General features: G+C 37.4%; 1 protein-coding gene across 1 annotated transcript; it reads left to right on the forward strand.

Annotated features, from left to right (window-relative positions):
• Nucleotides 1-15,094, forward strand: LOC114307800 (NAP1-related protein 2). Its single transcript, XM_028253207.2, has 10 exons — nucleotides 1-290; nucleotides 4,143-4,265; nucleotides 4,377-4,427; nucleotides 4,647-4,718; nucleotides 4,881-4,994; nucleotides 5,075-5,136; nucleotides 11,313-11,373; nucleotides 11,641-11,697; nucleotides 11,794-11,838; nucleotides 14,845-15,094. The coding sequence occupies exons 1-10, from the start codon at nucleotides 162-164 to the stop codon at nucleotides 14,893-14,895; spliced, it is 765 nt and encodes a 254-aa protein (XP_028109008.1). The 5' UTR covers nucleotides 1-161; the 3' UTR covers nucleotides 14,896-15,094.
• The last annotated feature ends 1,090 nt before the right edge of the window (nucleotides 15,095-16,184 follow it).

Consider the following 16,184-nt stretch of genomic DNA (forward strand, 5'->3'; position numbering starts at 1 on the left):
AAAACGGTACAAATTAATACAAAGTGATTTTTTGACGAATTAGACGATATTTTAGGCAACTGGCCACGCAGTAGTAAATCCGCCACTGCTCCCATCCAGTAGGTCTCCATTCCCCGAGAGAGAGAGAGACTCCTTCCGGGCTAGGGTTTTGGCCACCCAAAATGGTAGCTGACCGCGGCAAGAAATCGAAGGTCGCCGATAGAACTCAGGACGAACATTCCGATCACATTGACACTGACCTTGTCCTCTCGATCGAAAAGTTGCAGGAGGTCCAAGACGACCTCGACAAGGTTCTCCTTCCCACTCTCTCTCTCTCTCTCTCTCTCTCTCTCTCTCTCTCTCTCTTCTATATATATATATATATATATATATATATGCGTTTACAAAGAGAGGAAGATACTCCTGATCTTTGAATTTCGGAGGGCTTTGCTATTCGGAGATGTTTTGTATATATATACATGATGATTGTTTTTCTTATTGTTATTAAAATTTCTATTGCCTTATGTTTATGCATTGTGTACTAGCCTGTGACTTTTAAAGCACGAAATTTGTAGTCTTTTTTTTTTTTTTTTCGCTTAGATTGTAGTGATTAATGCGCTTCTTCACAGCCCTTTTTGTTAGGCATTGATTCTGGATTTGTTGGTATGTTTCGCAATACAATGTCGATGCTTGCCTCCTCTAGTGTAATAATACTGTCACCCTTGTGAACAAATAACTAAAGGTTGAGTTTTTTTCAACTTAAAAAAAAATTAAATTAAATTAAATTTGAAGTCTTGTTCTCTTCATGGTTCCCACTTTTGAGAAATTCCAAGGGAATGAGAAGGAAATGACATGGAAATCTTAAAAAATAAATAAATACTAGGTTAAGGTTTGTTCCTTGCTTTCAGAGAACAAATAGTGGGTTGAGGATTTGTTTTATTTTATTTTTTGGGTGCCGTTATAAACAACCCCCGGCAGTAGATCTAAAGAATAAATGGACAGAAGGTCAATTGGAAGCCTTATGATTTTATAGTTAATTAGTTTCTTTACTTTTAATTTAACTGAGACCTCGTTTGACAAGTGACTTTTTTAGTCAAAAAGTTACTAAAAAAGTCAAAAAACCAGCAACCTATACCAAAAAGTCAAAGATTCCCTTTTTATTTCTATTTTTTGCACATCTTTTCGTAAAAAGTCAAAAAATCATCCCAAACATACTAGTTTTTTTACATCATATTTTAGCCAAAAAGTCAAAAAAAATACTAAAAAAACATGTTCTCAATCGAGGCCTGAGTAACTATTATGAACCATTAAGTAAATATCAACCTTCTCTATCTCTCTTCTTATGCTACCGTTCTTTTTAATGTTTATCTCGTGTGTAATCTATTAGTTAGAGACTTATCATATTGACCCAATCCTTGACGTGCCAATGTCAACACAATTGGCACCATATGCATATTTGTACACACTTGCGACATGGATGGATGCTGGTTTCCAACGTTTAAAAGAAGACTAATCATTCGGCAATATTTGCATTGCTTTAGACAAAAATCGTTTGATTAGTTAATGTCCAGAACATTTTTAGTATCAAACTCATTTGATACAGGACAGTTTCATTACCATTGAAGTGAGGTTGAGCAAACACAGTTCGATTTATGGCATCCTCTACAATAAACCAGTGTGCAAGACCAATGGCTCTTTCCTTGTTGAAAACCTTGTGTCCACTTCTCATTTTTTCAAATTTTGAATTTGTTGCATCCATTAAACATGTTGAATTTGCTCCTATTTATCGTTGGACCTATAAAGAATAACTTTTCAATTGTTTCATATTTGTATATTTACATTTAATTTTTTTTTAAATTGCTTTCATAACATATCAAAATTTTAAGCACTAAGTAGTTATTGTGCACTTAGGTAGGTGATCCTAGTAAAGAATTTTAGCACCATAGATTTTGTCACCTTATTTATACCTTGAAACAATCTTGTCAGTAACTCTTTGACCAAAAGCAATTGTTATTCCTGTTAAATAATTCTAGTAGAAAAAGTCCTAATTTGGAATCATTTTCAAATTTTTTGTTTTTTGATTTTGCTTTTTCATGTTTTCAGAAACAAAAACAATAAGAAGTTCGAAAACATTTATGGTCTTCATATTATTTCATTTGTGTGCAAAATTAGTTTCAAAAAAAATCAGAGAACAATTTGAAGTGTTTCCTAAAAAAGTTGTTTCCAGGAAAAAAATCCCAAAAATATGTTTTGAAAATAGTTTGAAGTTTTCTTTATCAAATTTTCTTTTTTTGATACCAAGCATGCCCTAAGGTTTCAAAGATAATGGTGAACTTGGAAAGAATTGAAGTTCTACTTTACCAGCAATCAGGAACTAATAGTTTGAAGTTTTCTTTATCAAATTTTATTTTTTTGATACCAAACATGCCCTAAGGTTTCAAAGATGATGGTGAACTTGGACAGAAATTGATGTTCTACTTTAACAGCAATCAGGAACTAATAGATCGCATCTTCATTGAGTTCAAACCTTGGATGAGGTGCAAGAGAAGTTGGAGAAGGTTTACCATTTTGTATATATAATATAAGTACATAAATGTATAAATAATCTTAGATTTCAGACTTGTCTAATAGAACATGAAGTGTTGTTCTTGTTCTTGTTGATGTTGATTAGTATTAGTATTAGTGTTTACTATCTTACTGCTTTTTCCCATAGTTTGGATTCTGGAAAGAATTGAAATTAATGCTTCAAATGTGCAATAAAGGGAACTATTACTAGACCATATTCATTATCTTTCATTCCATGCTGTTCTCACTTTTCATATAGTCAAAAGGAAAAAATGTTCACTGTGCTTCTTTTATTGTGTGTCTTTTAGCTTTTGAGTTGATTTTCTATTTATCATATTTCAGGGATCCAAATAAATAGTTAGTCTGCATGTTTCTGCATTCCTCAAGAAAGCCAAGGGCAGTGAATGGGAGAGTGTGTGAATAATGCTAGTGGAGGCCTTATAATTCTGTAGTCTGAATTGTTTTCTAATATTAATGCTCCATAACATTTCTTATTTTTTGCATTACTTATCTAAGATACTTCGCAACATTACATGTGATTTATCTAGGAATTGTCAACCTTTGTTTTTTGTTTTCCCTTTTCAGTAATTCTGTTTTGTTTTCTGTTTCCTTTTCCTTGTTGCTTCTTTTTTTTGTTTGTTTATTTGCTATAGTAGCTCAATGTACTTGGACATTTAATGTTACCCCAACCCCCATCGTTGTCATGCTTGAGATTGGGCATTAAGCATGTAGACAGTTTAGGTCGAATATTTTGCAGGCAGCAAAATTTGTGCTGAAGATGGAATGATGACTATGGTTTTCATACTTACCAGAAAGGGGAAAAAAAAAAAAAGAAGCACGGTTTTGACTCTCTCTCTCTCTCTCTCTCTTTTTTCCCCCTTTCTAATTTATTGTAAAAGCATTGGCATCATTGATCTAAGTTCAAATCTCCTATATTTATGGATTTTGCAAATATTCAATAATTTATGAGGCTTAGAATTAGTAATTCACCCTGATTTTATCATAATTCTACATGAATTTTGTGAAGTAGTTTTTATTTATACAAAAATTGGATACATAATTTTCATTAGAATTCCACGTCTTTTAAGTTTATTGTGTGTTTCCCAAGTGTCTAAAACGTGTTTGGTTTTAAAAATAAAAATAAATAAAAATAATAGCACATGTTTGGACACGTGTCCAATATGTGTCAGGGTGTGTTTCGCAAGTGTCAACCCCTTCTTAGAAGTGTCCATGCTTTATCACATCTAGTCACTTGGACCTTTTTTACAGTGTCCCAACATCCTAACTGTTGGGAATTAGAAGAATCTGGCACTTGTCCATGCATGCTAATGACCATTAACATAGAATTTGTTTTTTAAGGTCATTTTTCTACCATTTTGCCTTTATTTTTTATTATATGGATCTATATTTCAATTTGATGCGTTTTATGTGGTGCAGTTGTACATTTTTCTTTTTTCTTGTTGATATTTTATGTTTATTTTTCATCACCTTTAACTATATAGTTGGTCAGATGACATTACTGTCAAGTACCTAAATTTCTATAAACTAGGGTAGTTCATTAATTTCCATGAAAGCTTTTCTATACCTGTATCCAACAGTTTAATGAAGAAGCTAGCGAGAAAGTTTTGGAAGTAGAGCAGAAGTATAATGAGATCCGCAGGCCTGTCTATGTTAAACGGAATGAGATCATCAATTCTATTCCTGACTTTTGGTTGACTGCTGTAAGTGATCCAGCAAATCTCTATTCATTCTCATTACAGACTCTTTATTAAGTAATATGAGATTTTACTTTTTCCACATTTTATTTACTTTTGCATTATTGCTCTGTGCAGTTCTTGAGTCATCCTGCACTTGGTGATCTTTTGAGCGAGGAAGACTCAAAGGTTTGGCATATGATACATAAAATCAACTGAACATTTGTTTTGGCATAACTGATCATTGTTGTCTACAACGTTTCCTTTATTCTCCTTTTCAACATTAATTTATGAGATTTTTGTTTTTGATTTGAATCACTGGGATTCGATATTTATGCATGGGGCTGATGTTCTCACCTTCTCTGGGACATAACTGAATTGGGATAAATTTTTCTTGTTTTGACTTAGATTTTCAAGTACCTAGATTCTCTTGACGTGGAGGATTTTAAAGATGTGAAGTTGGGGTACTCCATAACATTTGTGAGTTCTTATTCCAGTTCCCTTGTTTAGCTGGGTTAGGCTTTCTTAAAAGAGCTGTTCATTGTTTTTATTGTTTAGATACTTCTAATAGATAATTCGTTTACACACAGTCATTCCTGTGCTGAGTTGTTACTGACTCTTTTGCATGCTTCAAACTTTCAGAACTTCAAACCTAATCCTTATTTTGAAGATACAAAGCTGACGAAAACCTTTACATTCTTTGATGAGGGAACTACTAAAATAACTGGCACAAACATCAAGTGGAAGGAAGGCATGGTAATGGTGATACCTTCTATGGCTTTTTGTATGTTTAATTATTTTCAGATTTAAAAGAATATGAAATTCAACTTGTGAAGGGTGCTGCTAATGGAGTTAATCATGAGAAAAAAGGGAACAAAAGGCTGCCTTCTGATGAGAGGTACCTTATCTTGCTAATTTTTTCTTCAATAAAGCTATTTTGTAGCAGTAGTTAAAATATTATGGTAGATGCTAGAAATTGGGGCAAGCAAGGTAAGACCTTATTGCCTGAAGGAATGATCACTTCCATACAAGCTGACGGTCAGAAACATACATCTACAGAAATTATTATTATTTTTAATTAAATTTGTATGCATGTATGGAGACAAATCTAGTCCTTTAATATGTATGCTTGTATAGACACAAATCTAGGTGTTCATTTTTTTTTTTTTAAACGTATCAAAAAAATGTTTCTTTGTTGTGCAATGAGTAAGAGTAATTCCAGTGGAAGTGGCACAAGATAGTGCAACTCATGTACATGCATTGTATACAAATGCAAACCTATATAACTAAAAATAAACAAAGTATGCAAGTTATCATAATCCAAAATATGGCTCAAGGGATAGATCCATCCTCCCGATTACCGAACGTAATAGAAAATTCATACATCCTCTTCAGCTCCCTGCTCAAGTTATAGTTTTGAATCATTGAAAAATTTACTGCAGTCCAATAAACGAAGCAATAATGAAGGCATTTGCCTTCGGCTAAGAGGTGCAATAAACTGTTTGTTGCAGGTTTTTTTTTTTTTTCTTCTTTTGTAATTAATTCGAATGTGATTGTTGTCAAAACCTTGATGCACTTAACTTAAAAGCAGCTGCTGGCAATGGCGGATAAATACCAACTCAAAGTTGCAAGCCATATTTTGAGGTGTTGATCTGGTGGAATAGCTTTGGGCACTGTACTTTAAGTTTGATTACTTGAATATGTTAGTAGTTCCCAAACTTGTAAGAGACCCCTTCTAAGAAGCATGGACATGTGACATGACACAAATGCTGATACGACAACTTTCGAAAAATGTAGGACACAACACGTGGAGGACACGCACAAAATATAAATTTTTTGTATATTTATTATATGCCAATATGTGAATATATCATTCAAAAATAACAAAAAATACAATATGTGTTAAAATCCACCTACTCTCCACCTACTTCACCCACTTAAACCTACTCCACTAAACCTAACCCACTACACCACTACCACCTCACCTACTCCACTAAACCTAACCCACTACACCACTACCACCTCCACTTCACCTACTCCTTACCTACTACACACTCATCTTCTTCTATATATAGGAATCATGAATCATTGTAATAGATATCAATATAAATCAATCAATAATACATCATTTTTTACATGGTATCAGAGCAAGGTTAAGACCTTAGTATTTCTCGCTTCACCGGCGGGCGGCAACCTCGCCTTGGCCGCCCGCCGGACCTCAACCTAGTCCACTCTTTCCATCATTCACCTGAACAGGTATATTTCCACCGCCACCACCCTTGGCCTGAGCCAGCGCATTCATAAGCTGTGGATGCTGCTGGCCATTCATCATCATCATCATGTTAGGCATCTGCTGACCATTAGCCATCATCATGGGTTGTGGTTTCATCTTGTTAAGAGGATGATGGGGTGCACCATCCATCATCTCATCATCCAAATCATCATCATCATCAACGTCTTCGTCATCAAAATCATCATCAAACTCATCCTCAAATTCATCATCACTCATCAGATCATCATCTTCAGGCAAGTTGAACTTCACAGCCTTATGTTGATTCTGGTCCTTGGTATTATTAGTGAAGGGCAGTTTCATGCTGACTCCTCACCGGTGACCAACTCACTCCGATCACCGCCAATAACCACCACAAGAGCAGCCGCAGAAGCACCGCGCCGCTGCCACCAGTGTGCCACCGTAATCTCCAGTTCCATCTCCACAGCTCCGCTTCCATCTCCACAGCAGTGCATGTACCTTATGCCTACGGATTTGCAATTATTTTGCTCACGGTTCTCGTTAAAATTGCAACTTATCCCCTGACAAAGAAACAAGTTGAATCAACACTGGCAATGCAAAACCTTCAACCAGAGCTCAAAGCGATCCAAGAAATATATAAGGGAAATCCGGAGAGAATACAACTCTCTCCATCCGCGGCCCCTCTCACTCCCTCGGTGATACCACCCACGGCTGCAATTCCACTGGACCTCATTTTAATCCATGAACTGATCTGGGATTTTCCCTTTCTCTTCATCCAACTGTCCACCAACTTTTGTCCCCCTCTTTTCCTTTCTTTTATTTTATTATTGTCCACCCACTCTTCTTTTCTTAAACCCAATGCCTCTCACATGTTTTCATCCACCAGCTTTAACCCCTCATCATGTACCCCTTTTTTACTTTCCAATCTCCCGAGACACCTGTTTTTTTTATTAATCTATTCTTATTATTATTATTAAAAACAAAAAAAAAAACAAAAAAAAAAAAAAATCTCAAACCCATTGCAGGTTTTCACAACACCGTGGGCCACGAAACCTTTTTTTGTTATTATTATTTCTTTGCAAAAAAAAAAAAAAAAAAAAAACCAACCTCATTTTATTCATCTCAGGGATCAACCCCGATCATATTTTTACAAAAAAAAAAAAAAAAAAAACCAACACAACCACATCCACATCCACAGTGGGATTTTTCTTCTACTCTGCTGCAGGTCTCTTCTTCTTGCCTCCGTCCTGGACGGCCCTTGCCGGTGCTGCCTCCGTGTTTCTCGCTCCACTGGGCACGATCACTACTCCCTGCTCCTCCACTGCAGCATATGGTGTCCCTCCAAATCGGAACATCACGGTGGCCTTCCGCTTCAGCTCCTTGTTTTCTGCCTTTAGCACACTTATCTCTGCTCGCGCATCCTTATACATGCGTTGGAGCAGAGCCAGCTGGGAGTTTAACTGTTGCACCTCATTTGTCCTGCTCTGCAGCCGGTGCGACAAGTTTGTGACCGCAGTCATGGTTTCCACACATGACTTCAGAGTATACTGATTGGCCTCAATATCAGTTTGCACCGCCATTTTTTGCTCCACCGACCGCATCGGAAAGTTCAACGGAGCAAACACAGAGGTGTTTGGTTGAGGTTCACTGGCCACCGCACCAGTTCTCTCTCTTGTTGACTCATTGAGGTCGGGAAAGAGAGTGAGCAGCCCACGGGAAGACGAAGCCATTTTCTGGGCAACAGAGTGTTCTAGAATCTCTTTCTCAGAAACGGAAGAGTTTTTTCAAAGGATTTTCGGCGGTTTAAGACTGGTTTGCACAGCCTCCGCCTCAACCTTGGTTAAATAGCCGAGGCAGACACGCGCATCATGCGCTTCTCGGCGCTCGCCGACAACATGGGCGCTCCTTTTGATAGGCACGCCTTTTGATGGCACGCCTTTTTATGGATTGGGCACGCCTTTTGATGGCACGCCTTTTTATGGATTGGGCACGCCTTTTGATGGCACGCCTTTTTTGACAGATTGGGCACACCTTTTGAGGGCGCGACTTTTGAGGGCTCACTATATATATCCATATATATATATATTTGGGCAGCCTATATACACCATCATACAGTGTATTTTTTAAGGGTCCGACAAGACTCTGTAAACTGTCCCGACATTGATTCCGGTTAGCTCCTTCATGGGTCCGACAAGACTCTGTAAACTGTCCCGACATTGATTTCGGTTAGTTTCTACAAGGGTCCAGCAAGACTCCGTAAACTGTCTCAACAACTGTCAGAACATTGTCTGCTACAACGGTCCGACATGACCCCATAAACTGTCTTCTACATCGGTCTGACACCGCCATCCAGTGTCCTCTACACCGTTATGACACCACCATACAGTGTCCTCTACATGGTTATGACACCCCCATACAGTGTCCTCTACAACGTTATGACACCACCATCCAGTGTCTTCACCAATGGTCTGACACGACCATACAGTGTCTCTTATCCTCTTTTATTTTTATGTATTTTCTTGTTTTGTTACTCTCTCCAAACTCAAGTTGGTTAGTTCCTATCCCCCTTGAGTTTGCGGGGGGCTGTTAAAATCCACCTACTCTCCACCTACTTCACCCACTTAAACCTACTCCACTAAACCTAACCCACTACACCACTACCACCTCACCTACTCCACTAAACCTAACCCACTACACCACTACCACCTCCACTTCACCTACTCCTTACCTACTACACACTCATCCTCTTCTATATATAGGAATCATGAATCATTGTAATAGATATCAATATAAATCAATCAATAATACATCATTTTTTACAATATGACACTAATTTTTATAAATTTACAATGTTTTTTTTATCATTGTATCTTAAGTTTAAGTTTATAATTAGTTTCATGTATGTCTAATTAGTGGACACGTGCTTAAGCGATGGACACGTGTGTCCACCAAGTGTCCGGGGGGGTGTAAAGCAATTTAAAAAAAAAAAAAAAGAAGACGTTTTGATGAGTGTCGGTGTCTAACATGGATATGCCACGAATACGCCACCTTCTTAGCGGTGTTTATTACAAATAAAATAAAAGATTCAATAAGAGAAATAAATGAACTGAAACCAAAATCATGGTTTATGAGATGCATCAACAAAAGTGAAAATAACAAAGCAAGAACATCCTCTATAGGAAACTTCACCTAAAAAAAGGGGTAAATAAATAAATTTCTTGTACTAGTCTAGCTCTTTGCTGGTCAACAATGAATTGCTGTAGTGCAGGCAAAGTTGGAGGGATGGGAGCATTATGTCTTGCTCTCATCATCAAACCTCTAGGCCTTGGATGGGCCGCCTCTAACATCCCTTATGCTACTAGGTGTAGATTCAAGCATGCCTTTCATGGTAACTGAAGTACATGAAGCTGGCTGATGGTAACCAATATGGCCTCCAGACTCAAGATGTGATAATCTCGTCACATAATTAATAACAATATTTGACAACCTCTCTGCATATTCTTCGGCCAAACTTCGCAGGGGAAACCTAGGAGTATAAGACCTAAGAAGCACAGATACTTTGAAAGTGTTGTGTCCGACAACGACATGACACTTGTCAATGCTTCCCAACATTTACACATGAAACACATTACAAGTTTGAATAAAAGAGCGGGAATCTAATAATAAAAAACAATGTAAAGTTATACATATAATTCTTATTTATCCTTGTATATGACATATGATTTAATAAATACATAAAATTATATATTTTGCACATGTCTCACACTTGTCGTATCCTACATTTTTTTAAAAAATTTGCATATTGGTGTGTCAATGTCGTGTCATATATCCGTTGTTCCTACTTCTTAGTGTAAGATAGATTGACACCACCCTCAAAACCATTCTGAGGAAACCTTGGAGGAGGAGGTAGCTGGTCAGCTGTAGTGCTATTCTAAAAGATGTAGTTTTTGGGAAAGGCTCTCAAAGGCATTACATTTTGGCCTAGATTTCCAGTAACTAGCACATTCTGCATAGAGGTGCTTCCAGCAATATATCTGAATTCTCTTCTTGCCACAATGCATCACTTTCACTTGCAGGAATGAAAGGAGAAATAGATGAATTACTGACAGAGCTTGAATTAGTCATCCAATAATAAGGCTGCCTGATTTGGGAGGTACTACCAACCTAAGATTAAAAAGCATGGACACGTGACATGACACCGATACACCAACACAGAAATTTTCCAAAACATGTAGGACACGACACATGGGAGGCACGTTCAAAATATACAATTTTATATATTTATTGTATATCATACATGGGAAATAATTATTATATGTCTTAGATTATATATATGAATATTTAAGTAAAAAATAACAATTTTTACAGTCTAAATGAGGAGCATATGTATAAATTACATTGTTTTTTGTTTTATCATTGGGTCTCTAGTTATTTTATTTTATTTTTATATTTTTAAATTTATAATATGTTTCTTGTGTGTCTAGGTATTAGGAATTGTCATGTTGGTGTCAGACATGACACGTTACCTTCTTAGAAGTATTCGTGCTTCTTAGCTACCAACATGTACGGAGGAAGACATGCTTGAGAATGGTAAATCATGTTAAGTTGACCTCAGTTGTGCAAATAGTAGTTGATTAAGCATGAAAAGAATGCTGAAATATCTACTGTGAATGATGTGATGTATAAGCTATACTGCTGGAGCTCAATATGGTTTGACTTCCAATGTTAACTCATTTTCGATTAAATATACAATGCATTGTAAAATTTTTGTGGCTATAGTATATGTGGTCACTGACTCATTCAATTTACTGTTACTAATGCAGCTTCTTTAGTTGGTTTAGTGAGACCCAACAGAAAGATATTTTGGAGGGGCTTCATGATGAGGTAAATTTTTGTATTTGAAGTGCTGCTATTGCGTACTCATATTTCCAATTCTATTGATTAGATTTTATCTCAAGTTGCAAGACTTTATTGTGATTACTGATGAGCTGTGTCATGTTTAGCTGTTCTTGCTGTGTTATTTAATCCTTTAAGATCCAGTCTTAATTGATACTTTTGGATCAAATTGGTTAGAACAATTAGTATTTTCTTTCTCTTCTCTTCTCTTCATTCTTTCCGTTTAATTCTTTGGCTTTTGCTTTGAAATTGCAGGTGGCAGAAATTATAAAGGAGGACTTGTGGCCCAATCCTCTCAAATATTTCAACAATGTAATCTTTTTTCTCTGTTCATTTACCTCTCAATTAACTTTCCTTTTTCTACCTTTCCTTTGGGCTTAGAGGAACTTTGCTACTTTACTGGTGTAGGAAGCTGATGAGGAAGATTCTGATGGAGATGAGGATGATGATGAGGTAACTGAATGAAACTATATGTTGACCCATACCTTTATAATTATCTGTATGCTACTGTCTCTCTTTTTATGGGTATAATTATATGTGTACCCTTACCTTTATATGAATTGATTATCAAAAAAAGTTACATGAAATTTCATTGACCTCCTTGACCTAAATCCATACATAATATAATCCGAAGTCAGGTCAGTAAGTAAAGCATACACTGTTGGGGGGGAACTTGGCCATCCTTAGTGGCCACTCAAGACTGAAGTTTTACTTGATTTTAAGAGACTTCAGCCACTGTTTCCCTTTTTTACTTTCAGCTGGTGAGGTGAATATGTTCCACCACAGAATATGTATCCTGACATGTGGTGAAAGTAAAAAAGGGAAGAGTTGAGGTCTGTAACAACTTTTTGTTAGCTTGTCAAATTATGGATAGAATTTTTTTTTTAATTATTATTTTTTTTTTAATTTTTTTAAATTTGTGTTCTCAATTTAGGGATCATTTTTACCCGCACACTACTGTCTCCTTTGATCACCATTAATACATTTTTCAACATGCTACAACTACAATTGAAATGCTGGGATTGTCTACTTCACCAACATTATGACCTAAACAATAAGGTGCCGTTTGGTAACACTAACGTTTTCAGTTTTCTGTTTATATTTACAAAAATTTTAAAAACTCAAATAAAAACTTGTTTGGTAAAATTTTTAATTTATAAATCAATGGTCTCAGTTTATAAATTTGGCTAAAAAATGAAAACACAAAAAATGTGTTTCCATTTTGAGTTTTCAGTTTTTTATTTTTTTTTTTTACCACCCAACACTAGCCACCACCCGCCACCATTTTCCACCGCCACCATTTTCCACCACCATCTTTCGCCATCACCTGCCACCACCACCCACCTGCCACCCACTCGCCACCACCACCCACCCCTCGCCACTGCCACCACGACCACCACGACCACCACCCACCCGCCACTACCATCCACCGCCCGCCACCACCATCCGCCACCTACTTGCCACCACCACTCACCAGCCACCTGCCACCACCATCCACCACTTGCCACCACCAGCCACCCACCACCACCAGCCACCTGCCACCCACCAGCCACCACCACCACCACCACCCACTACCGTCACCCATCACCCACCCACCACCCACCACCCACCACCACCACCACCACCCACTCGCTATCACCTACCACCTGCCACCGTCACCCATCCACCCACCACCACCACCACCACCACACCATCACCCACTACCCATCTGCCACCACCAATCACCACCCACCACCCACCACCCACTCGCTACCACCTACCACCCGCCACCATCATCCACTCACCCACCACCACCACTTGCCACCACCCGCCATCCGCCATCCACCTGCCACCACCACCCGCCACAGTCACCCACCCACCACCCACTCGCTACCACCCGCCACCGTCACCCACCCACCCACCACCACCACCACCACCCGCCACCACCCACCGCCACCACCCACCGCCACCCGCCATCCGCCACCCCCCATCCGCCACCACCACCCACTCGCTACCACCCACCACCCGCTACCGTCACCCACCCACCCATCACAACCAGCTACCCACCACCCACTGTCACCACTTTCCACCACCATCTTCCATCGCCACTTGCCGCCACTTGTCATATCTCACTTTTTTTATATTTTTAAATTTTTTTAAACATTTTGTCAATTACCAAACGCGTTTATAGTTTATGTTTTTCTAAAAATAAATAAAAAATAAATAAAAACCAGTTTATAAAATTTTTGTAAATATAAACTAAAAACGTAAACGTTACCTAATTGTTCCTGCCACACAAATTTATTAGCATTTTTTCTGCGCATTCTATGTTGTCTGGATATCGTATTTTCATCCAAAAATTGATTCATCTCACCAATATGTATGGTATATTTGACCTCATCACATTTTTAGCATTTTTACAAGATAATTCCAGAATGTACTTATGAGCATTTAAGGGCTCTCTGTTCTTTTCATTTCTTTTTGTTTGAAAGGTTAGTGTGAGAAATAAGGAATGCTTCTGAGTGGCATATGATGCAATGCTGTCATTTATGCTAAGTTGAAGTCTCTTTTTTCTCTTTTCTTTTTTTAATATAATTTAAAGATGAATGGAATATGTTTCCATTCAAGATGAGCGTTTTTGGGATTTGGAATGTTGAGTTGAAACATGGAAACCTTAGATGGTGGCACAGTACACATAATTTAGTTATAATTTTACACGTGTGACATCCTTTTTCCTTCTTTTTATTTAAATCAAAACAGTATAGGAATTTTTGACTCTACAATATTTAATCTTTGTTTATATGTGCAATCTGAGGCATATGTTGATCCATCACACTTTAATTTGGTCTGTAACTAAACATATGTCGGTAGATTTTTATAAATGGCACATCTTGTTTCTTTTTTTTTGTTTTTCCCCTCTTATAAACCCAATTTTTGATGCCTATACAAAAAGAATAAGTGATTGCCACTTGTTTTCCATGAAGTGAACATTGTCTGTCAATGTCATGCACTTGTTATCGAAGTTATTTTTTGTTTATTTTTCGTTTGTTTTGAAAGTGTTACCTTTTTCTTCACTTCATTGGATGTTATGACACATGATAGGATATTCAGAAATCTGTTATATTTATGGTGCAAAAATTGGTTGAACTATTTGAGCATAACTTCATGTTCATCATCCGTGAATGTACCACCACTAAAAGTTTCTTATCTTTGTACACCCTGTTTTTGGATGATAGATTGCTGGACTTCTTCGTATTTGGGTTGGGTTGGACATTCTCTCCATCCGTTCTCTATTGTCCTTCAGTGGACAAAATATTGATGTTTCTACTCAACTGTCTCATTTTCATTTATGAACTCAATCAATAGATAGTGCTTCCAATATATCCTATTGTTTCTGACCATGTTACATTTGCTTGTGAGGTCGATCAAAAAAATTTAATGATGCAATTTTGTGACTTCTTAACGATGCATGTTTTTTAGGAGAAAGGTGATGATGATGACGAAGATGGTGATGAGGAGGAAGACAGCTGAACTCAATGGATAGCTTTTCACCTTTCTTGCTTCCGAAGTTTTGTTCATGGCAACCCCAATCATAATTGTCAGTTATTATTACAGACCTCTTGGTGACAAAAAATAACTATTTTAGGAAGTCACTGAATGATATCTACCTTGTGATTAACAAACTCTGCTCATGGATTTTTACTAGTAATATTTATAACTGCTTCTTATACCCTGGACCTTTCTGTGCTTTCTATTCTCATTTTGTTTTTATTTTTTTATACTTTAATGGAGTGGATGCTGGGCTTCCTGGGGGGATTGGCATGATTGATCCTCCAGCCTGCATAGGGAAGATTGTTCGTTCAATTCTTGTAAGGTATGTCTGTGGCAGTAGAATAGAGATATCAACAGCAATGACCGTGGTTGTCTTCTATAATCAGCAACGGCTGTGGATTCAAGGGTTAGCAAGTGGACCTCTTTGTTATAAAACTGAAATATGCTCTCTTTGGCTCTGAGAAAATGATGCTGGATACAGAGCTATTCTATTGCCTTGTTGCCCATGACAGATCTTACAGAACGGCCAAAATGTTGGTTACTTTTGAGAGTTTAAAGTCAACAGTTGTCACTGGTTACTGGAAAGGAAACCAATCTGAGTCTGCCAACAGAAAGCAGGGCAAAAAACATCTAGCTGATTGACAGTATCAGAATGTGAACGATTAATGCAAATGAATGATGTACTCTCACAAATGGTCCAATGCTTATTCCCTCTGACTTGATTTGGATATGCTATAGTTTGATGAATATGAGCCTTGTAAAGCTTCCTTTTACTTCTGTTTTTCTTGAGCAAGGAACTTTGAATCCCACCAAGGATTTTGGGCAGTGAAAGACAATTCTTCCAAGGGATCCCAGCAAATTGCCAAGGCCTCTACCTAGATTCCCTCAGCTATCTGATAATATGGCTTCAAACATGTCAGACCTTCAATTTTCCTTCTCAATTTTGCCTTTTCGAGAAAACTGCTCATGCCTCTATATTACAAAAAATGACTAATTATGGTTCAATCAAACAAAAGGAATTGTGAAAGATATGAAGTACAATAATTTGTACAACTCAAGAATCATCAGGTAAGAGCAACTTGCATATCGTTACACTTGATAACATTTTACCATCCAATCACAGATTAAAAAAAAAAAAAAAAAGAACATTAAGAAGTAGAAAAAGTAGAGCAAAATGGGTCTGAACCTGCTTGAACCGTAAGCCTCGTACTGACAGCAAGCATACTAAACAAGTGAAAAAGCTGATCAAGACTTGCATCCATTGAGGC

Source organism: Camellia sinensis, chromosome 1, assembly GCF_055761805.1.
Source record: "Camellia sinensis isolate YWXY chromosome 1, ASM5576180v1, whole genome shotgun sequence".
Lineage (NCBI taxonomy): Eukaryota > Viridiplantae > Streptophyta > Magnoliopsida > Ericales > Theaceae > Camellia > Camellia sinensis.

Excerpts from the sequence above, each read along its gene's own strand:
- LOC114307800 (XM_028253207.2), top strand. The coding sequence starts at position 162 with ATGGTAGCTGACCGCGGCAAGAAATCGAAGGTCGCCGATAGAACTCAG. Across the intron at positions 291-4,142 it reads TCCAAGACGACCTCGACAAG|TTTAATGAAGAAGCTAGCGA; the intron begins GTTCTCCTTCCC and ends TGTATCCAACAG. Across the intron at positions 11,698-11,793 it reads CTCTCAAATATTTCAACAAT|GAAGCTGATGAGGAAGATTC; the intron begins GTAATCTTTTTT and ends TTACTGGTGTAG.